The sequence below is a fragment of the Empidonax traillii genome, unplaced genomic scaffold (assembly GCF_003031625.1).
Source record: "Empidonax traillii isolate 1590-97213 ecotype Southwest subspecies unplaced genomic scaffold, ASM303162v1 scaffold493:size717247, whole genome shotgun sequence".
Classification (NCBI taxonomy): domain Eukaryota; kingdom Metazoa; phylum Chordata; class Aves; order Passeriformes; family Tyrannidae; genus Empidonax; species Empidonax traillii.
Genome location: NW_020955686.1, coordinates 271,119 through 294,548, shown reverse-complemented (window position 1 = coordinate 294,548; position 23,430 = coordinate 271,119). Strand labels below are relative to the sequence as shown.

General features: G+C 33.5%; 1 protein-coding gene across 1 annotated transcript in view; it reads left to right on the top strand.

Annotated features, from left to right (window-relative positions):
* Positions 1-23,430, top strand: part of TUSC3 (tumor suppressor candidate 3) — a 112,204-nt gene that overhangs the window by 47,664 nt on the left and 41,110 nt on the right. The window contains exon 6 of the mRNA XM_027896339.1: positions 6,522-6,611. Coding sequence (XP_027752140.1) covers positions 6,522-6,611 — 90 coding nt within the window. The remainder of the gene's footprint in view (positions 1-6,521; positions 6,612-23,430) is intronic.

Genomic DNA, 23,430 nt, shown 5'->3' with positions numbered 1-23,430 from the left:
AAAAGGAAAAATGGAGAAGATAGAGTCTAGTAAGATGCTTTTTATGAAGGGTATAAATAAGAAATAAGGGTTTAATTTTAAATAAATATATTCATCATTAATATTTTTTCCTCTTTGAACTTTATAAAACAAAACAGGGAAAGCCTGGCAAGATGCATAAAAACTACGGGAGGCCCATGTTTTTAACAGAAGTATAGGCAATTATCTTGTTCCTTATTGGCAGTTTTATTTTTCAGGTGATAAAGAATTGAGAAAGCATGGAAACCCTTTTCTAAAAGGTGTGGGTTTGTGTTTTGATTGTTTTTTGGGAGGTACTGTACTGCTAGGTAGCTAGCATTCATTAGCATTAATTCATTAAATTTAAAATAACATTTTTTAATTTCAAATGAAACCTTTTCATAAAGATCCTTGGACTCAGTGACTGAAAACTGTATCACTGCAAACAGAGAACTCTCTAGTTTTCTTTTTCTTGCTTTTTTAGAGCTTCTTAGTTTGCTTTGAAGAACTTTTATTTTCCCAAATGTTGAATACTTTTTATGTAAATGAAAAACGTATGGTGCCTCTCTGCCCAACTGAATGATGTTGCTAAAAATTAGAAGAAGATTCTCAGCATAAAATGCTGTTTTTGCTAGCAGAGCAGAGGATCCCAGAAAGGTTAACTGAGTTTTTATTCAATAACTCCATTGATACCAACATGTTGTCTCATAGACAATATTTCCAGCACTGTTTTAGGAGAATATTTAGGAATGCATGATCCATCAACTAGTTTTGATAGACTTTCAGAAGCAAGACCAGAGCTTTCATCTCACACATTAATTGCAATGTCAGTTCACACAAAACCATTAAATTGGTTTTGTCCTCAGCATTAGATTGTGCAACGGCAGTATTTGCGGTTTCATCCCCTCATTGAAGCACTGCAGACTCTGGTAGTATCTTGTATGCCTTAGGCATTTTCATTTGCAACATCACCCAGAAGACTTTTAGAATGACAAACCCGAATGACTGAGGCACAGTACATAATATCCCAAAAGATGTCTTTTGAGATCACATGCATTCCTTATCCCCTAGATTATCTTAGACTTTAATTCAAATTCTGCTATTAATCCATGGATATTTTCCCTCTGACATGCCAACACCAAGATGAGGAAGGACTTCTGTCCTCAGATATTTGCAGAGTTGTGTCCTTTTATGCTGATAACAAGAAGCAATTCAGACACTTGTCAGGACTTAATTTCTTAAGCAGGCAGAAGAAAAGGTCAAACAGTATAAACTAGGCAAGCTTCTAACATTTTAGATAAGGAATGGCTTCATTTTAGACAACAGTACTTGTGCTGAGAGTTTATTTGTTATGTTGGCCAGAATGTGGGCGACTAGGGTCTTTTGAAAGCACTTAGTTTACTAGGCTGTCACTGGTTTTCTGCATGTGATTTTCAGATATATTTTATGTGTATGCTTCAGATTTGCCTATATACCTGTGAAATCTTGGAAGGCAAAATCTATGCTCAGATTAGAAGGCAGCTCCCTAGGAGCTGACTGTATTGGGCAAAATATGTCAGGTCACTTGAATGAGGAGATAAAGCATGTGTTTACTGTTCTCAGAACAGTTAATGGGTATGAGAAATGTTTTGTGCTGATACACTCCACAGTATCTATACCACATAGTACATTCATCATCAGTTACTGGTCTAACAGAGCTTGAAGGGTGTTATGGCTACTAGTGGCTTCTTCATCCCTTTCTGGGAATGAGGATAAAAAAAGTCATGTTTTATTCAAAGATACATATAGAAAAAGTCAGGTTCCTGTGTGTGAGTAGATAGGTATCTCAAAAGAACAGCAATAAATGCTGATTATTAATTTCCTTTTCTTCCTATAGTTGATGGTTTTAGAGATGCACATTTAAAGATAAAGAAATCCATTGTCTTTGCTTCTGTGTTATAGTCCCTATCCTTGAATTGTATGTCTCTTATTGGAGATTCTAATAAGTGATGGATTGTTATGTAGAAATTGAGTATGGATCTCGTAGCTCAGTAGCTTCCACTGAGCACAAAAGCAAAGCTAAACTGGATAGGAAGGATTACATTTCTTTAAACAGTAATTGTGAAATGGTTAAAACTTACATATACAGAATAATAGAGAAATTAAGTGCAGAACTGGCTGCCCATGTCTCCTTTTTTTTTTTTTTTTTTTACACTTTGCTTGAATTTAACTAGATTCATAAATGAATCTAAAGTGTCATTATTTTTCTTAAGTTACAAAATGGTTTTCGTGTTCTTAGGTCTAAACTTGCAAAGAAATCTAATTATTGGCTTTGTATGGTATCTGCTAATAAGAAGTTTCTCTTCAAAATGCATTCCAAATGGCTTTTTAAATCTCCAGTAATTTTGTTTAATGAACTGGCAGATAGTGTTGAACAAAACTTACGCCTTTGAGAAAGGGTGTATTAAGCCAAAATAAATCATTTGACGAAGTTTGCAAGACCAACAACAGTTTAAAAATTCCTGCTGATGTGCTTGTGAAATTGCATCTTGCTAGCAATTCAGTGTTCTGCTAGGATTCTTGATGTTTAATTTACCTTGCAACTCTTCATAGTACCCTTGTGGTTTAAACAAAAATGCACCACAGGTGAGCTCAAAGCAGTTTTCTCCCTTAGTGAAAACAGAGGATGGTAGCCATCAAGAAAATACCTCTTGCAATGTATTAACAAGGTCCTTGAGCAGACCTGTCTGCACATACAGTGTACTCAGCTAGGACTGGTAAGTGGGGGGAACTTCATTGCCACTGAAGACATCCTGATGACATTTGGTCTTGGAACCATATTATGTTGTAGCAAATCACTGTTCTTTCCCTCTCTGTGCTACACCAGTTAAAAATGTAGATCTAATCTGTTTGCTTTTATCATTTAGATGCAGAATAAGCTACCTAAATCCGGAAACTCTTAAAATAGTTCAAACCCTGAAAAAACCCTGAACTCCCTTGATAAATCAGGTGGCATGCAGCAGTTAGTGCTGTTCTTGGAGTCTGATAAAGAAGGGAGCAGATGTGGATGAAAGGTGTGTCTGTAGCAGTCCTCTTTGTAGAACTGCTGAAGTAGAGACTTTGCTATGAAAAAGTGTCATTGTGCTCTGAGATAAGTGCCTTGGCTTGAATCTCCTCCTGTCCAGTTTTCATCCTTTGAACTTTGACAAGATCCAAGAAAACTGCAGAAAATGGCCATTTCTCTGCTTATGAGAGGAAATATGAAGACATTAACCACAAGTAACTTGTTAGTCATTTGTAGGAATTAATTTGGTAAAGTTTTGTCCTGGGAAAAATGAACTCTCAGTAACGGTGAGCAAACTAGGTGTTTTGGAAACTTTCAGATCCCAAAGCATGGGATCCTATGGAAACTATGCCATTTGGAATGGCATCAACATAATGTGTCTTAGATGTGTGCATCTGTTCTGCAAATAGTGGTGTGTATTTCAAGTGTATTTTACAAACAATAGAAATCTGTAGTTTCCAATGTTGGGGTTTTTTTTTTACCCAGATGATTGTAATTGGAGAATATAGAACACAGCAAAATGAGCTTTAATGTCAAGTGCTATCTGTAGCGTACCAAATGATTGCTTAAGGGATATGATGGAAGTGCTCTGTTCTTACAATACTTAAAATAGATGAAGATTGGAAGAGGACTAGGGAGAAACAGGAAAATGTTTTTTTTTGGCTCCTGAAAAAGTAATTTTGAAATACACCATAAAAAGGAACATGATGGAAAGAAATCATCACAGATCCAGTATGTGTTGTACTGAATTAGTTTCCTTGGTCTCTAGCAGTCTGAACTGAAAGAATATGCATGATGCCTTCAAGTTAAATAACCGTATTTTTAAGTCTTTGTTTTTCAATAATGTTAATACTTGACATTTTCTTCTCCCCACTGTTATGTCTCCTAGATATTTTTTTGTTAATTGTTACACTGTCTCACAGCATGGTATTTGTATTTGCAAACATTAAAGATCTTGAGTAATTTGAGGAGTTTATCCTTTATAATATATATGACTATATAAATTGGGCTGGGGTCTTTTTAGTCTTTCTTTATGGAAGGAGATTTGGCCCCAGAGAATGTAAATTTCAAGCGATACTTTAAGAATTAGAAAAATGATTTTTCATAGAAAACTCACCTTCAGAGCCCCACAGTTTTTGTACTCTATGTATCTGTTATCTTTCAATGTTTTACTTTTCACCTAATTTTTTGCCTTTCAAAATATCTTTCACCTCACTTTTGTTATCCACATTTTCAGTTTCTATATTTTTATGCTTTCATATAAGCTATCTATTGAATGATTCATCACCAAAATTGCAGTATAAATTTCTCTGCTAAAACAGTCTGCAAGGTATAGGAATAACTATCTATTACTCTTTTCCAATAATGTCACTGTATACTCTTTTCATTTTGTTGCATATTATTAATTAAAACATAATCCATGTGCTAATAATCACTACCTGTATGCCTTCATCTGCCATATTAATTAATATTCTGTTACATTTCAAATCCTGTTAAGGGCAAAATGAAAGACACTTTAAATTTAAAGACAAGAACGTGTTCTTATTGCAAGTAAAATCTTGACACTACAAGAAAGAACTACAATGTAACCATATATGAAAATGTATCTTTTCTTTCTATTATAAGAGAAAAAAATCTTAGTCATAACAGCATGATTAAAAATTTTTTGCACACACTTCTTAATGTCTTTGCCTTTCTCTGATGTCATGGTTAGTCTTCCTCTGTTTATCTCTGGATATTGAGATCATTCTTTGGCTTTGCTTTGGGGTGATGGGGTACTATGGTAACTTGTCAGCATTCCAGGTTTTCCTCCAGGGAGGAATATGATGTTACTGCTTTCTTCTCCTTGTTTTAGGGTCCTAGGGGTTATTTCATGCTTTGTGCTTCCTTCACTAATCTGCAACTAAATTTTCTATCAGAGTTTACTGGGTAAATGGTGATGGTCTCGCATATATTTCATGCTTTGTTCCCTTTGTTAGCTCTAAAACTGTTTTTCGTGAGCTCCCATATCTGTGTTTCTTTATTCACTGTTGGTGTAATATTTATAGGCCTGGGTCTCCAGTGTAATCCTGTGCAACCTTTCTTATCATTCCATACTGTTACACGGCATTCTGTGTTCACAGTTCTGCCGTCTCTACAGTCATCTCATGCCTTCACTAAATGAATATGTTGGTCATAATTATTCCATCCCAAAGAGGATGGGGGGTGGGGGGAGGGTAATTAAGGGGCCACACAAAGATAAGCAAATGTAAGGTAAACTAGACATAGTCACTTGGTCTTTGGAAAAGTTGCTGTTTCAGCTAAACAAATTAAAAACTTCTAACAACTACCAAACAAAACGAAAAATCTAACAAAACCCCCACCAAAACAAAACCCAAAACCAGGAAAGGCAAGATTTGAATGAAGCCCCACAAGATTCATTAGGAAGGCCTTGCAAAACTTGTTCGTATTACTAGAGGTGACAGTGCTGCATTTACAGGGATACAGAGCTCCAGTAGCTTATATTTACTTCACAAATGTGTTATTAAGCATTCTTTAAAGAAAATCCTTTAAGGACTAACTGCCTTAGTTAGTCATTATGGTGTGAATTTTTACATTTGTGATCCATCTACTTATAACTTAAGTCAGAAGTATGACTTAAGTGTTCTTTTGGGAATATTGATGTACAGTAAAAATAAGCATATCTGTAACTGTATCTAAATTATCTTCTAATTTTTCTTGGACTTATCTATACTGATAAAACATGAGACATATTTAGATTGTACAAGTTCCCTGTTTCTGTTTTTTCTCATTTGTTAATCAAAGGTACAATGTTTTTCTCTTCAAGATAATCATAATGACCTTCTATGAGAATTAAAGTCTGTTTTACAGTTGCCATGCATCTCTAACCTAACTCACCTCCATAGGGGATTTCACTTTTCTGACAACTCAGCCACTGCTATTTGTCATAGCTAAAATGAGTCACATTCATATAGGACACACAATGAGAATTTCATAAAATAGGGCAGTTTTTTTTAAATAACTGGATTTTTTTCTGTGACTTTTTATATCATTTCATACACCTGAAAGCAAAAAGATAAGCTAAACATTTATGTAGGATTTAGAGACAGAAATATTTTTATGAAAGGTTGTATAAATCTTGAATATTAGTTTCCCGAACATTTGCAATGAATGCCTTCTACTGCCCCATTGCTTGTTGCCATATAGATGTGCAAATGTGGCACATAAATATAGGACTAATTCAAGTGAGATATGGAAAATCTGTCTTGAGCGAACTCATTTTCAGAATAACAAAAGTGATGAAGAATTTTATGAGAGGAACACATCTGAAGATGGGATGTTAAATCTCAAGTAGAGGTAGATACTGTGTCTGGCTAGGGGGACAATTATGTATCTAAAGCAAGAATCACCAGCAGGATGGTTTTCTATTCAATTCATCATGGTAAGTTAATTGAGCTTATTTTTTTCCTATTTTTCCTAGTGTGTTGTATTTGCTATGACATCTGGTCAGATGTGGAATCACATCCGTGGACCACCATATGCACATAAAAATCCTCAGAATGGACAAGTGGTGAGTTGATTATTTTATTATATTTTCGAGGAAAACATTATATAGACAGTCACTTGCTACAGTGAGTCTACAATTGCAAAGAAATTGCAGTTCCATAGTTCTGTATGACAGTATGGAATTTCAGATGTTTAAAAGGTGCTACCACCTCTAATTTGAGCAATGACATGAGGGGCTGTGGTTTTCAAAATTCTCTGTGTGAGGCTCCCAGCTGTAGTGAATGTGTTATAAAATGTTCCATATCACACAATTTTCTGGTGCCCAAATATAAACAGTGATATTGTGTCTTTTTTTAGGGATATGGTCCCTCACATAGTAAAAAACACATCTATTTTGTTTCTTCCTTTCAGGCTACATTTACACAAACCCTTGAGGTTTGTAAACTCTTATCTTCTTGTCCAGAGCATTTTAGTTAGAAAAGGAGATGCCAAATATTTTCATGTGCTTAGTACTATTCTCCAGTCTTCCACTGAACTTTATGGAATGCTTTTTCGTGTATCTCTTCGCTCCTTCAATTTAAATTCTTTATCAGCTTTACTAAGTTGACTATTGCCAAAATTACTGTTAAATTCTGCTACTGCTGTCTTTGAAGAATTACCTTGTTTGCGTCTTCCTGCTCACTAATTAGCAAATGCTCATCAGACTTCAGAAAAATCAGCTCTTTGCCTACTAGGAAAGTAAAGAGGACCTTGTCAAGCTTCTACTACTCTTTGTTACTTACCATTTTTCAAACAGTTCTTTGGGATGGAATCTACAGAACTTGAAATGAACTTAGCGATCAGGAAGCTTTTTAGTAACTAGTGGCCTGTAGAGCTATTTTCAGCTTTGACCATCTTACTAGTTAAAGGAAACTGTCTTATGCCTTAAAGAAAAAAAATTTTTTGAGTCCCTTAGTGTCATATCTTGGAGTAGAAAAAAATGATGATTTGAATTTGATTACCAATCTGCATTTACACATTTACATTTTATCATTTTAGCAGCATATTGATGTCATAAAATGACAGGATTTCATCTGTGAACTTTGTTATACAGAAATAGAATTGACGATATAATAAATTATCTTAATAAAACACTTTACGAATATTTAGAATTTTTCATTACTGCTTTGCAGTATTAAATTTATGATGCTTTCCTGTGGAGTGACAGAAAGAAGAAATAGTGCATAGAAAAAGCAGCATTTGTGACAAATTAGTTTTTACCATGTCCAGTTGTATACTCATTGCCTGTCTTAAAGACCTGTTTCTGAAGTATATTCTACATCAGGTAAATCTTAAAATATTCCTGAGTTTGTGCTGGATTGTCTAAATTTTCAAGTGTAAACTCATATCCTGAGTGTCTGTAAAGCTACTACTTTGGGAATGTTAGCACACACAGCTTAATAATGGAAATAATGGTAAAGATGTTTTTAAATTCTAGATACTAACCTATTGTAGTCGTCAACATACATATATTCTTTTCTGGTTTTACTGCAGTATATGACTTCAGGTAAGTTATTTGTGCCTCTGATTTACCTGTCTCTCCTTGTTCATGTGTGTCAGTACTCTTACCTCTTTGGAGCTATGTCTGTCCGTAAGTAAAACCAGTCAGATTAATTAAAGAATTAAAAAATTAAAAAAAGAATTAAAAAAAGGATAGATACAGGGTCACCAAGATCCTGCTTTAGTTAAGCTTTCACTGACCAGTATAGTTTTAATTTAAAGCTCTAACTTTAGAAGTGTTAGAAGCCTAATATGTATTCTATAAACCTTTACCTATTTTACATTGTGGTGTGGTTTTTTTTTTTTCAAATAGCAATATTGAACATTTTCCTGATTCATTTTTCTAGCACTTATCTATGTTTCTGTGAATTTGAAGTCATAAAAGTGCTTATCTAACACTTCTTTGAGATTTACTCAACCATGATAATTCACAGTGTGTTACAGTGAATTAAGTCAGCAACTGCTGTCTTTACTTCTGGATGAAATTTAACTCATCACTTTCTTTCCAACGTCTAGCACTTAGTACTGATTCCAAATCTGCATGCCAGTTTTGTACAAGGATTACCTGTATGTAATACTCTGAAACTTTATTGGCAGTCTGTAATTTTCTGGTTTTAGGAGGCATAGAATTGCTCACCAAGCTTGATAGTTTTATTGTTAAGTTCAAAATTACTGATTCTCAGTTTTTCTTCGTAGAAGCTAGTGGTTCAGTTTTTACTGGCAGCCTTTGAAAGTGGAAATAACCTTTTCCATAAACTTTTCCTTGCCTCAAATATCTCCCATGATATGTTTTGTTCTTGCTGTAATACTAAATGGCAATTTCTTCTTAAATTCCGGGGAGTTTTTTGTGGGTTTTGTTTGGTGGTTTTTTGTTGTTGTTGTTTGTTTATATTTTGTTGTAGGTGTTTTTTTTTCAAAATGTTAAAAGACATCTGTTGGCTTTGCTCAGACAACACTACTTATCATTGCCAGTATCTTGTGCTGGTAACATTACTAGTTCTTAAAATTTTTGGCTTGTGAACTGGGGTTATGATTCTTTGCTTGATTACCTAAACTACTTTATGATTTTATTCTTTAAAGCTTTCAAACCATAATTTTGTATTTCTGTGTGGTCTATTCTGTGAAGTCGATGTGCTCTCTTATTGAGATTGCTGTGGTTAGTTCCTTTATTCCTCATTGCCATCAGCTGATTTCAGGTCTTGGGTCCACATGAAAACAGCATCAATTTTAATGTAGAAAGCTGAATCACACTGTTTGCTATTTCAGCTCTGGTTTAGGTTGATGAAACCGGTCCTAGCCTTTTGTCTTGGCACATACTTTATTTCTGTTTCATTTCTGGAGATCTTCATCTTTTGCAAAATAATTTTTTTAGGATTAGGCCCTTACTGACTGTGTGACATTAAAATTGGTACCTTTTTTTAATAGGGCTGAGTGTGATAACTAAACATTCTGTTGGTGTCTGTGTATAAAGTCATGTGAAAGTTCTGATTTTTATTCAGAACTTGATCTGTATAGAGCTGGTGGTGAGACAAGTAGAGAGCTGGAGAAAGCAATTACATGGTTTTGAACCTTCTGCAGAGGTAGTTCTGCTGCTGTTTAATTGAACTAATAGCAAAGAATTCTCATTAGATTTTTATCAACTTTTAATCAAATAGCAGCAATGGCTAAGAAAGCATTTATGTATATCTTTCCATGGATTAGCAGCCTTTTATTTTATTTTGCATACAAATTCCACAATTTTTATTGTGTGATATACTTAAGGCTGCATCTTTAAAATGGTTGAAAATTTGCTGTAAATGGGAACAGGGCAAAGGGCAAGCTTGATCTAAAATACTGGATTAACATGGTTTCCAAAGCTCATAATTTTCTTTCCTTCTCTGAGAAGAAATTATTAGAAGTTGGAAGTTTTTGTGTGAAGAGGAAAATATGATGTTTTTATTATCAGTTTTTAGTTGGTTTTCCTACATAAGCTACTGCTTTGTGGAATAGACAATGGTATTATTTGCCACTGTGTTGAATATTTTTTAATGTCTTATATTGAGAAGGTTGTTAAAATTGCTTAAGCATAAGACAAAATATGTCCTTAGGAAAGAATTTATCTTTTAGATAGCACACCTTATAATATCATATTAAATATAAATATTTGTTCAACTGTAGAGTTGATTCATCCTTCCCTCCCCCCCCCATCACTTACCTTTCACAGTTTTATAACCACTGATCTTTATTTGCTTTTCTTGCTGATACAGATATGTGATAATGTTTCTGAAGTTCAATGAAACAAATTTTTCACTGCTGGTACCATTTTTGCATTTGTCAATGCAAAGGTAAGGTACACTGAAAAATTTAAGCTAAGAATATAGGGATTCTTAACTCATGTTAGCTTTCCATTGCTAAGCAGGATAAAATGTCCCTAAAGTTAATTCTTCATGGTTTCTGATACAGATTTTTTCATATGAGTTTAATTAAAGTATGTGGAACCATTTCTTGAAGCAGTTTTAAAGAATTAATCCCTTTCAAAGTCAGTAAGTCACAGTAAATACATTGACCTTTTGCCTTCAGTGTATCTGGAAGCATGTTTGAAGTACAGTTGACCAAGATTGACTTTGTAATGCTCAGTTTTTCTGCAAGTGGCAACATTGTTTGGTAGCAGTTTCAGTGCATACAAAAGTCACTTTACTGTATGATATGTTATTATATATTTGTCTTGATTTTGGATAAAAAAAAGTTCATACAGATTATTTTATCAATACCTAAAATAAGGTATGAGATTGGCCTGACTTTTACCACAGGAATATTTTGGTGCAATTATTATGGTAATCAAAATCATACTCTTGTTGAAAATGCTTCTTACAACTTTAAAGGAATAACCAGTTATTTATGTTAACATACTGGAGAGAACAAGTTGTGCATTATTTATTTTATGACTATTTTTAATGAAATAGCTTTCCTGTAGTTATCACAGTAGTGAATCTATTCAGAAACTACAAGAAGTAAAGGTTTATCAAGCCTTTAAATTAAACTTCTGTCATGATTTAGTCAAAAAAGTTAACAAATGGCAGTGTAAGGCATAGAACTAGTATAAAACAATCTTAATTCTCTTAACAGATCAGCAAATTAACAACTGGGCAACATCATATCTAAACTAGAGTTGGGGATGTCTGTCCTAATTTTTGATATTGCAAGGGTAATTGTATCTGGCATTCTGTATAACATATGTTTCTGTCTTGAGACTAGAATAGGGAAACCGTTCAGGGAAACTCCTTTTTCATTGTGGGAAGAAAAGGAGGTAGGAAAATAGTCATGACAGAAGCATTGCTGAGATGAGGTATTAGAACCTCTGCGTTCTTATAATGGTCAATTCTGGACACGTACATGCTGTAAAAGTTCACATAGTGCCATTGTATTGCAAGTGCTGCTATTTTGTCTCACTAAAGATGGAACATGTTCTCATCAAGTAAAACTGCATTTTAGGCAAGTAAGCATTCAGCAAGTAGTCTATCATGATAAAAGCCAATAAAATGAAATAATAAAAAAGCAACCTGCCAAATTTGAATTGCTTCCTATAACAACAGAAATCCAATTTTAATTGACTGATACCACTTTCAACTAATAAACATCCCTTGTCCCCCACTCTTTACCTTCTTTTTGCTAAGTGTAGATGGGTTCCTAGAAGCTATTTAGTTTAATTTGAAAGAACTATTTTCTGTAGAAAGCTCTTTTTATGTCAGAAATCAGGGAGACCACAAGTATGTAGTTATGAGGTATCCAAAGATAGAATGATAAAGCAATACAGTAAAATATACTTTAAGACAGAAAACCAGAATGACACATGGGAAAAAACAGTTCATGTTGTTCTGTTACTACTAGAACAAGAACCATTTTGCTAAATTCAGCTTAAATGCAAGGCAGGAATCTAGTTTTTCTGTCTCCCCAGACTTTACTGGTTCTGTTGTTGTTAAAAGATAAGAGCCTTCTCTTATCTTAATAATTTTCTTCACTTAACCTAAAATAATTTTGATTAGAAGGTAACTTTGAAGATTATCTAGCCCAGCTGTTTGTTCAGAAGTGGTCAGGTTGCTCAGGACTTTGTCTAAGAGAATTTTGAATGTCTTCATAGTCAGAGATTCCCCAACCTTTTCTAGTTTTTGACCATCCACAGAATTCTTTTAATTTTACCTTTTAATTTATTTTTGTCTTTTGTTTTTAATTTCCCTCAGGAACATTCAAAGTAAATTTTATCCTTCTCTTCAGTAAAAGCTGAGATAACCAAATTGTTAATTAGAATTTAACAGTGACATTAATAAAATATGGACTTAGCCCAACAGCACAGCTTTTCAGAGCTCCTGTCAGCATACTTTTGCTTAAGTGACACTAGCATTATTATGATACACTATCTTTCAATCTTTCACTATTTTTGATGGATTATTTTAGTGACTCTTATCTATTCCCTGCAGAAAGATAATCTACAATACAAGGATGCAGATGTTACTTGAGCTGAAGTAAAATTTCAGCAGTTGGGAATTGTCTTGTGAACTATTGGTACATTTTTATGTTGGTGAACTCTTGCCTTTCCATATAGTTTTGCTAATAAGCTCTAATGCTGTCATTTCAATGTAACAGATTAGATTTCTCTTGTACCTGTGAACAATGTCAAGAGAAGGAACATGCATTAATGTAAATGAAGCAGCATATTTCAGACAGTCCTTCATGGACTAATTCACCCATAACCTCCAGTTCAGAGAGACACCTTTTATTGTGATTATTTTTTATGTTTTTTTTTGTTGTTGTTGTTGAAGATAAGGAACTTTTGATTTATTTTTTTTTTTTAATCTGCAAGGCAATAGTTATTTGCTACTTGATATTTTATTAAATATACAATGCTTTTTGTTTGTTTTCATGGAAACAAAAATTATTGTGAGATATTTTTTTTGTCTAGCTCTGGTGTCAGCATTAATTCCTTTCTTTGGCTAACCTTTCATGTTAACTGACTGTTCCTGAAGGAAGATACAGTAGAAGAAGACATAAGGACTAAATTAAAAGGTAAATAAAAAGGTAAAACTAAGTTAAAAGTTTTGTTGTACATGCAATTTATTCTTCTGAGCCTCTAAAAGGCAGTAGGGTAATACTATATATCCCACCTATTAGATATCAAGTATTTCTGAGTTCCTGAATATTAAATGGCAGGTTATCTGGTTTTTGTTTTGCTGTTCTTTCATTCATAGGATTTAAAAATAAATTTTTATTTATAGGTGTTGCCACACATCTTGTAGAGAATGTAGTCAAGGACAGATGCACACACAAATACACACAATTTTGATTATTTTCCTTACATATTCTTTTGAAGCATTATGAACATTCTCAAGGTAAATGATGTTAGTACTACTCTCATTTGTTCCTTTCAGTTTGAGACTTAAAGTGTCCTGTTCTAGGTAGTTTGGGTTATTTTCCGACTTCCTAGCAGCAAAATTACATAAAGGTTATACAGAGTCTGAACCCTGGTAACTGAGGAACTTCAGCTGGTGTGCTCAGATAGGCAAAACCTATTGCTATACAAAATGAAAATAGAATAAGGTGGTACTTGGGAAGGTTGTACATAGGAACAGAATGTGGGAGTAGGTGCTCTGGTAAAGGCAAGGGTTGACTGCTGGGTAAAACTTTTTTTGTTGTTGTTTGGTTGGGGATGATGTTTTGTGTTTTGGGTTTTTTCCCAAGTCACTGGTAGCACTATCACTAATTTTTATAGCAGCAGACCTATTCAAAGCAACTCTGAAAATCAACTTGAAGCAACATGTGTGTATTCTTTTTTCTTTTGGCACAGTAATGATTCAACAGCAGAAATGAAATTTTGTCCACCTTTAGAACAAACAATGAGAGTATTTCAATAAATTAAGGACCTTATTTCCTGATTTTTTGCATTTCTCACATTAATTTATACAGTTTATCTAGTGTTCTTTGGTTGGCATTATACTTCTGTTTATTGTAATGGTTGTAATTATAAAGATATTGAACCCAAATATATTTTTGTCTTCTCAATAGGCATTGTAAAATGTCTTGGAAATATAGAAACTATTTTGCAGATTCTATAATGCTTATATCATCAAAAATGCTATACAGCATGTGTTAGTAATGTTAAAGCTTTCTGCTCTTATATCCAAAGGACAAGTTCAAGCTATTGGGATTCTGTTCTAAAGTATTGGGTGAAAATTTAGATTTTTTTTTTTTTTTTACATTAGTTCCAGTTTACATCCTGCTCACAAGACTAGCTCACATGGCTGTTGTATTATCAGTACTTATGTTTAGAAGTAGATGTTGCCAAATCAGTTGTCTTGCAGTGACTGTACCTGGCAATCTGTGTTTATCAAAGTCACCAAAAATGTTTGTAAGGGAATTACTGTTCTCCAACTGCTTTGTCCATATTCTTGGAGTATGATAAGGAGATAATTTAACTTCTATCCTCATTTCTGGTCAGCACTCAAACTTACTTTATGTCCACATTGCTGAGAAACAAGTTCCCAATGTAGTAGGTTTTACACAAGGAATTACTTTTGTTTTACACTAGCCTTTAGACAAGCACAGTTGTCTATCACTTAAAAAGCCTTTGAAGAACTGTAACCCTTCTTAGGAGAGTTTGCTTCTGCATAACAACTGAGATTGATCTGCTCTTTAAAGGTTTTAAAGGCATCTAGGGTCAAGATAATATTGTGCACAGAAGTGGGTTGAGAAGCAGATTTTGTGTCCATCACCTTAGTATTCAGTACTCACAGACTCAAACTTTCATATTTATTAGAAATAGACTAGTTCTTCTGTATATATTTGTACTACAAAGATGCATTTTTCACTATTCCCCTTAAAAGTCTGTCATTAATATTTATACTCAAGATGTTAAAGGCTGGAGCACTTTAACTTCAGGTACAGTACAAATTAAAAAAGTTATTTACTGGCAATCTTACAAGTCTAGCTTTTGAGCAGTAAACAAAAGCAATAAATAATCTCCTTCATGTTCATAGGTCCTGAGATCACTTAGCGTAGCAAAATGTTCTACATGTGCTAGAAATGGCATTACCATTTAAAGGAGGGAAGTTCTCTGCATTTACCGCCTCTCACACTTCTAACACAGGTCAATAGAATAAAAGAACAATTTGGTTCTAAAAAACATTTCAAACAAAACAAATATATTAGTTAGTTACTATTAACCAGAGTAATCCCTCTTAGATATATAAAAGTAGAAATTGTTCATAGTCTTCTGTGTGGCTCAATACCAGAATCATTGAAAAAACAATGTTTTCAGAGTAGTTCTATTATTTTTGTTTGTTTGTTTGTAGACAGAGGACAATTCAATGAATGGTATAATGATTGAACAAACATCATCTGGTCTTGTCCAGTGCTGTCATTTAAGATATTATTAATGTGGGAAATGAGGAAACAAAGACATAGATTGCCTTTAAAAGACATGTAGGTGTACTGCCATTAAAATGCCTTGGGTGTAAAATCAAAGCTTCAAAATTGAGTGCTGGAAATGTGCAGAACTATTTGGACATGGTAGTACTCACAGCCTTTTTTTATGGCCCTATAAAGAATTGGAGAGACTTTTGGCAGTGTTAGGTACTTTACCTTCTGAATGTGCATTTAACTAGAAGTATGCTACAGTAAATTGAGATGATGTGAGCATTGGATCCGACGCACAGTTTAATCATGAATTTTAAGAATTGATTAAAGAACAAAATTGAATTAAATTTTTGCTGTTAGAAATTTAAAATCCCAATAATTGGTCACTTACAGTTATTAATTAGCTCTGGAAAGTACTGAACCACAAGGACATGATGTGAATGTATATGCCATTTGAGATATTGCTCACAGAGGCCTGTGGCCTTTCCATTGTATTCCTCTCATCCCTTAGAAACTAAATTCAGGGCTACAAAAACCCTGCAAAACTTGAGTAACTGCAAAAATAGAAACAGTACAAAAACTTTAATTTGTATTTCTTCTGGCTTTTTCTCCTGTTTGTTTAATTTCATTATTCCCTAACCCTGCTAAAGTATTGGAAAGCTTCATTTACTGAAGAATAAACAATTGAAATCCCTCCAAACAAGCCTCTTTAAAGCTGAAGGAAAAAAATTGTAGAAGAAGCAGGTTAGAGAGACATTCAAACCACTGTTACTCAGAGGATTATTTTCTGTATAAATTGAAGAACATACTTTCCAGAAAAGATAACATGTGTAGCACAGGGCAAAATTAATTCTGAAAACAGACAGCACAACTGGAATAATAAACATACAGCAACAATTTGAAAAAGAAAAGGATAACTAGGAAGAAAATCAAAACCAAAATCCAGAAACAACTTCCAACAGAATCATAGATTTTACAAGTATACATCTGTATACATTTTGCAAGTACATATCTGCTGATATATTTAATTAGCTTCTATTCAGTGGAACGTCCTCCCTTTGAGAGTTAATGAATAATGTAGTGTTGGGTTATTAACATAAGTAAACAAGTTTAGTCTGTATATATCGTGTTGGTTTGAATTGTTTTCCTTCTCCTTTGCCTCTTAATTTTTTTTTTTATTCGACCATGTACACCATTTTATATAGCTCTAATCCATAAAATAACTTTAGGCCTAATTCAGAGTGCATGAGTATGCAGTAGTGGAAGGGTCTTTGTACATTGTCCAGTCATGGGCAAGTCTATCTTATCAAAATCTTTGACTTTAATTAAGGTTTTGCTCCAAGACTTGTTTTACAGTGCTGTTGTACCACCTTTTGTATTCACATTAAGTTTTCAATTACTGGGACAGTCACAGATGCAACATGTTGTATATTGATTAAAGAGATGCCTGATGGATCTGGTACCTGCTACTTTGGATTAAGTGTGCTTTATTTTGTCTCAATTTCATGTTCCTTCATATGTTCAAGCGTTCTTTATTTCAAAATTTATTTAGAAACATTTCATGTCATTGCATTCCTTCTTTCCAGGATGGGTTTGGTTTCTGTGTATGCTGCTCTGTGGGTTTGCACTGACACGACCAGATAGACTTGGCTCAAATACATTCATAAAAAATTAAAATTGTTGTTTGACTTTAAGATTTATTTACTAGTTTTGGAGTTCTGATTTTTGAGTTTTCCCCAGCTTTTTATGTGGTCTAGATGCATTCTGTCAGCTGTGGACACTTGTATCACTTTTATTCATCATAAACACAGAATTCAGAAACAGAGTGATTACCACCCTTTACTGCGTGTTAACTTTTTTGCTTGTTCTCTGTTTTAATGACTGAAATTTGAGCTGTTTGCATTGCATTTGCGTGGCCACTTCAGTTTGTCTCTTGACAACTTTCTTTTTATTCCTAAGCTTCTTGACCTTTGAAGAGGGAAATGTAATTTGCTAGTTAGTCTCTTTCCAAGCTCTGATTGTTCATTGTATTTCATTTGGGATTAATAATCAGTTCTGGAAAACTTCTCTGAAAGGTCACTAATTTATTTATTTATTTGTTTGTTTTTAACGTGTGAGATATAAATTCAAGATAACTTTATTAAGTTTAAGAATTAGTCTCTGATACGTTCAGTTCACCAGATTTTTTGTGTGGCTAATTTCCCTCATTAATTTTCCATTTTAGTTGAGCTCTTTTGAAACGTAGAAGTCTTTAAATGTAAGTTTAAATGTGTTACCATCAATATTTCAGTTTATTTTACTGAATTAAGTCAAGTAATTTTACCTGAAGTTATTTTATGCTTCCTGTGCCTTTACAGTGTCCTTTTCCATATGAGAAATGTACTTAAAATATTGTTGATTCTTGTGGAACTGGTAGGTAACAGGATAGAATCTGCCAAGTGTCACATACTGATCACTGATGTCTGTTGTTTGCAGTATGTGTTTCAGTTCTACCTCAAAAGTTAGTCTCCAGTGTACCATGAGAAGTTTTTTTTCTGAACGCTTTTCGGTTCTTCAGCTTTGTTATATCCTTCTCCGTGAGTGGAGTCTGAGTTATCTCTCTGCTTTATTGTCATCCCCCAAAGCCTGAAATGTTCACTCTCACCCGTGTCTCATTCAGATGAGTTGCTTTTTTGAAGCCCAGGCCACCTTTATTCCCACCTTCTGTACTTTGATTTGTCAATACATAGGACACATGGCCTTATGATCCTTTTGCAGGAAACGTTACCAGAAGGTGATGATCACTGGGAGTTCAACCAGTACACTCCCAGCTGCTCCTAGTTTGTTCAGTCCACTGGACCAAAGAGGAACTAGTGTGAAATAGAACCACTTGAGATGTGTACAGTGTGGATATTGGGTTTGAAGAATTAATATGTACTACTTGTTAATGTATACATATCCTTTGAGTCTTTAGCAGCTCAACATAAGCACCTTTACATCAGTAATTGTGGTATTCTTCCAGGCAAATTTTGATTTTTTTTTTTTTCCTTTAAATGAAGGGTGATTTTGAGTAAGAGGCTTTACTTCCATAAAGATATTTCAGTCATAGATTTGTATCTGAAACATCTATTCCTAAGAGGATGTGTGCCTTATATTTTAACACACATATTCTAGTAAAGGATTATTAAATAAATTTATATCTATTTCTTGCTAATATATGTATAAATGAACAAAAGCTAAGATATAGCTTTGGGTTATTTTGACTTTTATATTAGTACTGCTCTTTTGTCTGTTTCTTGAAAAGATCTGTAGGCTCCTCAGAATCTTGACTTTTCAACAATCTTTTTTAGGCTGTATGTCAGATGAGAAAATATGTTGTTTGTCTACTTAAGCAGGAAGATCTTTCCTCTTCAATCTTGTAATTTTCTATAGACAGTGAAAATGCCACTTTGAATAAATGTTTAGAAAATGACTGTACCAAAGGGTAAACTGATTTCTTCATTCCAAATTTGTAAAGCAGTTCTGGTGTTATATATGACTTTCAAACACAGATTTCAGTTCTTTAATAATTTTATAATTCTTTACAACTCTTTGCAATTTTAGTAAAAATACACATTCAAGTTGATATTTAGATCCTAGACATAATCAATTCTAAGAGCTCAATCTTTTAACACAGCTATCACTTTGGTGTGTATAGATGTATTTCCTAATTGCAGTGTTTCATTCTTTCATTTTAAAGGTCAGTTCTGCTATTCCTCATGTTTTTATTTTAATTTGGCAAGCTAAAAAGCAAATAGAACGGTTTCAGTGGTACAATAGTTGCATTTTAATATCTACCCAAAACTAGTGCATTTCGCAATAGAGAGTTTGACAGAAAAGGGTTGCTAGAAGATATTAAAAATACCAGTTTCAAGGGAGACAAAAGAATGACCTTCAAACTTTTTCTGACTTTGTCTCTTATCAGTCATGCAAGTGTCAGAGTCATAATGTGAATACTCAAGAAGGCTTTGAATTGTCAATAGAGGAAGCTTCCTCTTTGAGGTTATATTTGCTGGAACAGAAGAGATAACGCTATTATCAGTGCTTTTATAGTGTAACCAATTTCTCATTGCATGTACTGAAATGCAGTTTTTAATACAGTTTAGATATTAATGTAATGATAAATATGTCAGACTGTTAAGCTAAATTCTGAATGTTTCTGTCAGTCCTGATACAGTATGAAATTCCACTCTGAGCTTTTTTTTGGGGGAAAAAACCTAATTTTCAAACACATTTCTAACCTCCTCTTTAGAAAAATGGCATTAAATATGTGTTTCTTTCTGGGATGTGTTTTGAATTGTTAGCCAATTAGAACTTCAAAGTTTAGCACTGGAGTGTAAATATACAGAATAAAAACTAGCAGACTGTATAATATACCAATACCATTACAAGCTATTTATGATCACCACAGTATGATGATTTTTTTTTTTTTTTATATATAAGGCATTCAAGGTCTGTGTTTGACGCAAATTCTCAGTGCATTCAAAAGTATTGTGCAAATTTTGCATGGTAATGGAACTGTGCTAAACTTCTACATTGTTACACTGAAATTAATCGAAGGCTTAACCACTGCTGGTGGACTGAAGAGAGCCAGAAAGGCTTTCTTTATAGGCCACTGTTAGCAATATGTCAGTTATTCAAGATAATGTCCATAAGAATTATGTGTTATCTCAACTATAAGATATAGGTAGCCTTGTAAATCTTTACTGCATTTAGATTTCTGAAGCAATATTTGTGTTTTACTTGAGTGAAATTCTCATACCTGATCGTCTAATGTTCAAGTTAGCAAATAAAGATTGACAGAACATAGGGTTTCACCAACAATCTCAAATATTTCAAATGTATGAAAATAGCCATTAATATCTAATAAGTCATTTTGACAATTAACATCCAAAAATCATCAAATATGCTAAGTGCCTGGAGAATTCTAGAATTCTGTCCCTGATAAAAGTTGGACCTTTTCTTGTTAGTATCATACAACATAGTCCATATTTTGTGATTGTTGTAACTATTTATTCCTGCATATAGTTCTTCTTTACACAGTCCGTGTTTCCCTGTTAGCATCACTTAAGAGGCTGATAACAAACATTGTTTTTGACAAGAAGATGGATTCATTACAGTGACCTTTAGATCAACTTTGGAGGTTGTGGTAAGAACTCTGCCAATTGAAAACCTCACTGATTTTAGCAAGGTACATAGCTGATAATATATATTATATACTACATGAAAAGTTAGTCTGTAGTATTCAACTTACAGAATGAGGGCTAAATTTTGGGTTATTTCCACTTTGTTGTTCTTAGTTGCCTTATCTCTTCTCCTGCCTATCTACCTGCCTTCAGGAAAGCAAAAGTGGTTGAAGCAGTGGTTAAGTGCATTTTTTCTCAATATTCCTGTTCCTGATTGAATAATTATTGAACTAAAAAGATAAAAATATAAAATGTTAAAATCTTATTCCTAACCTGGTATTATATTCAAATACATACTTTCACATTTCTCTTTGTGCCTTAACAAATTGAATGTCAGCAATTTTTATAGTCCTAAAAGGATCCAAAATGTAAAAAGAAAGTACAGAAACAATTGAAAGAAATAAAACAGAAGAAACAAGATGGAAAAATATTTCACTTTCTATCCAATTTTTCTTCAATTATTTAGTTTGTATAATGAAAATGCACAGTTTGCTTTGAGTAAGTGTCATCTACCAAGGCAATGCAGATAGCAGGGGTTCAGTTCAGCTTTTCTGCTATAGAAGGTTCTTTTTTTTTTTTCGAAGTGTATGTTAAAGACTGTCTTCAAAGTTCCAGATATATAGGGAAGTAAGGGAACTTTATTCAAGATGCTCTGTAACAGCACATGTTTACTGGTAATGCTGTTACTTCTGATATCACAGACTAACTTTTAAAAATAAAATCGTTACATCTTTAAGATAGTTAAACGATTGGCATCTCTATTTGATGTTGCTCTTAGCTTTTTATTAACCAGCTTATCAGTTTTGAAGGATGTTGTAAAAAAAAATCAAGAACGTGTGTCATGAATCTCGAGTTACTGTTAGGATGAGACTGAAATATACTGAAATGTCTGGAATGACCTCCCTCCAGAAACACAGCATCATTCTTTTTCAGTGATTCTAATCAGTGTTTTCTGAAAAGAGGATGTGGAGTTAATATAAATTAAAGAATAGCACTCACAAGTATTTTATAGCAAACATTGCAAAATAAGTCGTATGTCACTCCTGTTAAATGTGATTGCTTTTGCTCTCTAATGCATGAGATTTTCTCATTTAACATAAAAAGTTGCATCAATACTGACATTAAACAATGGTATTAAGTCAATGATGTTGTACAAAACTGGTCACCTATATTTAAGAATTATTGGAAGCTGGACCAGAACAGGCCAGAAGAATAGGAATTTATTTTGGGTCATTAGTCTGTGACTATGACAATAGAGTTAAACCTAAAGTGACTTGAAAAATTGCTATGAAGCATTGATGTCTTGTGATGACTGTCTAGATATTTATATTTTTAATTTCCAGAGTTGTTTGTGGACTTTAAAGATAACTTTTGTACTCGTTTGTAACACATATTTTGATTGCACATTCATTATCCCTAGTTCAAGAAATATATAACTGAGTGGAAGGAGTGGATATGAGGGTGAAACAAAATTACCTGATAGCTAAATTAAAGCATTTCTTAGGATGGTCAAATTAATTAGTTAAGAATAATAGACTATGTATAGAATCTTTGAAAATATAGAAAAATTCAGCATTCAGATACATGCAATTTGTTACCATATATGTGAAGATATTATTGAAAGAAAATAAGAACCATTTCCTGATGTACTTTTTTTTTTTTTTTTTAAGATGTAAAATGTAAATAATGAAAGTTACGTCTCAGAGCTATAATGTCTAAAGGTTTGTGGTTTGTATTATTTTTTTTCCTATATTCTGAAAAGCTACTAAGTCTAAAAGTTAAAGATTCTGTCATCTTCTGTCATCTTATTTCCAGGACTGGAAATTTCTTCGTGAGATTATACGTTTTTTGTTCGGTTGTGTCTTTATGTGGAGACAACACAAGCCATGTGTTCCCATAACCAGAAGCGGAACAGCATCTAGTTGCTCTTGAGTAAAACAATGCTGTGGCCATTTCAAATGTTTTGCCTTTAACAAAGTTTTACAGCAAAAACCCAAGCTGATTAGAATTTATCACTATTCTTAGGAAGCTGGGCTGTGTACAACCAGCCACTTTCAGTTTCTGATGGGCCTGGGACTCCTTGAAAACTATGAAAAACTAAAGAAAAGTTGTGTAGGAGGGGAAAACTTCTTGAGTTTTTCCTGTGTTCATTAAAAAACTTTTGTGCAATTTTCATCAGTAGTAAGTTTCCTTATCATACACTTAAAATATAAATTAAATCTTTACTTTTTAAAGATAACGTTGTATTTGGAAGCAGTTTGAAGAACATACGCAATGTATCAGAGATATGTAGTGAATACTTCATTTATATTGAACTGACTTTCAAGCTAAGAATATGTTAGATCGATTAGTTTACCCTAGAAGGCGGTGGACAGTGTGAGCTGTTAAAAGGGAGAGGCAGGATGAGTACATTTAAGATAGTACAGCTGTATGTTGTCAAGAGGAGCAGAGAGTTCAGGTAATGATTGTTGGAAGAGTTTAAGTGTTAGATTATACTTCCCGAAGTTGCATTGTGTGTAATGACAAGGTACACATTTAATGACTTTAAAACTTGCTGGCTACTTAAAAGGTTTTTAACAGGGAGAGCTCAATCAGGAAGACTTTTGGGAGACCAGTGTTTCCTATTAATCTAGACATTATTGTTCTATGTCATTAAAAGAATTTCAAATAAAATAAAAGGTAGTGTTCTTACTGGAGTACTGGGAATAAGATGTTAGTTTTTAAGAGCTAAGTCCCACACTGAACTAAATGCTC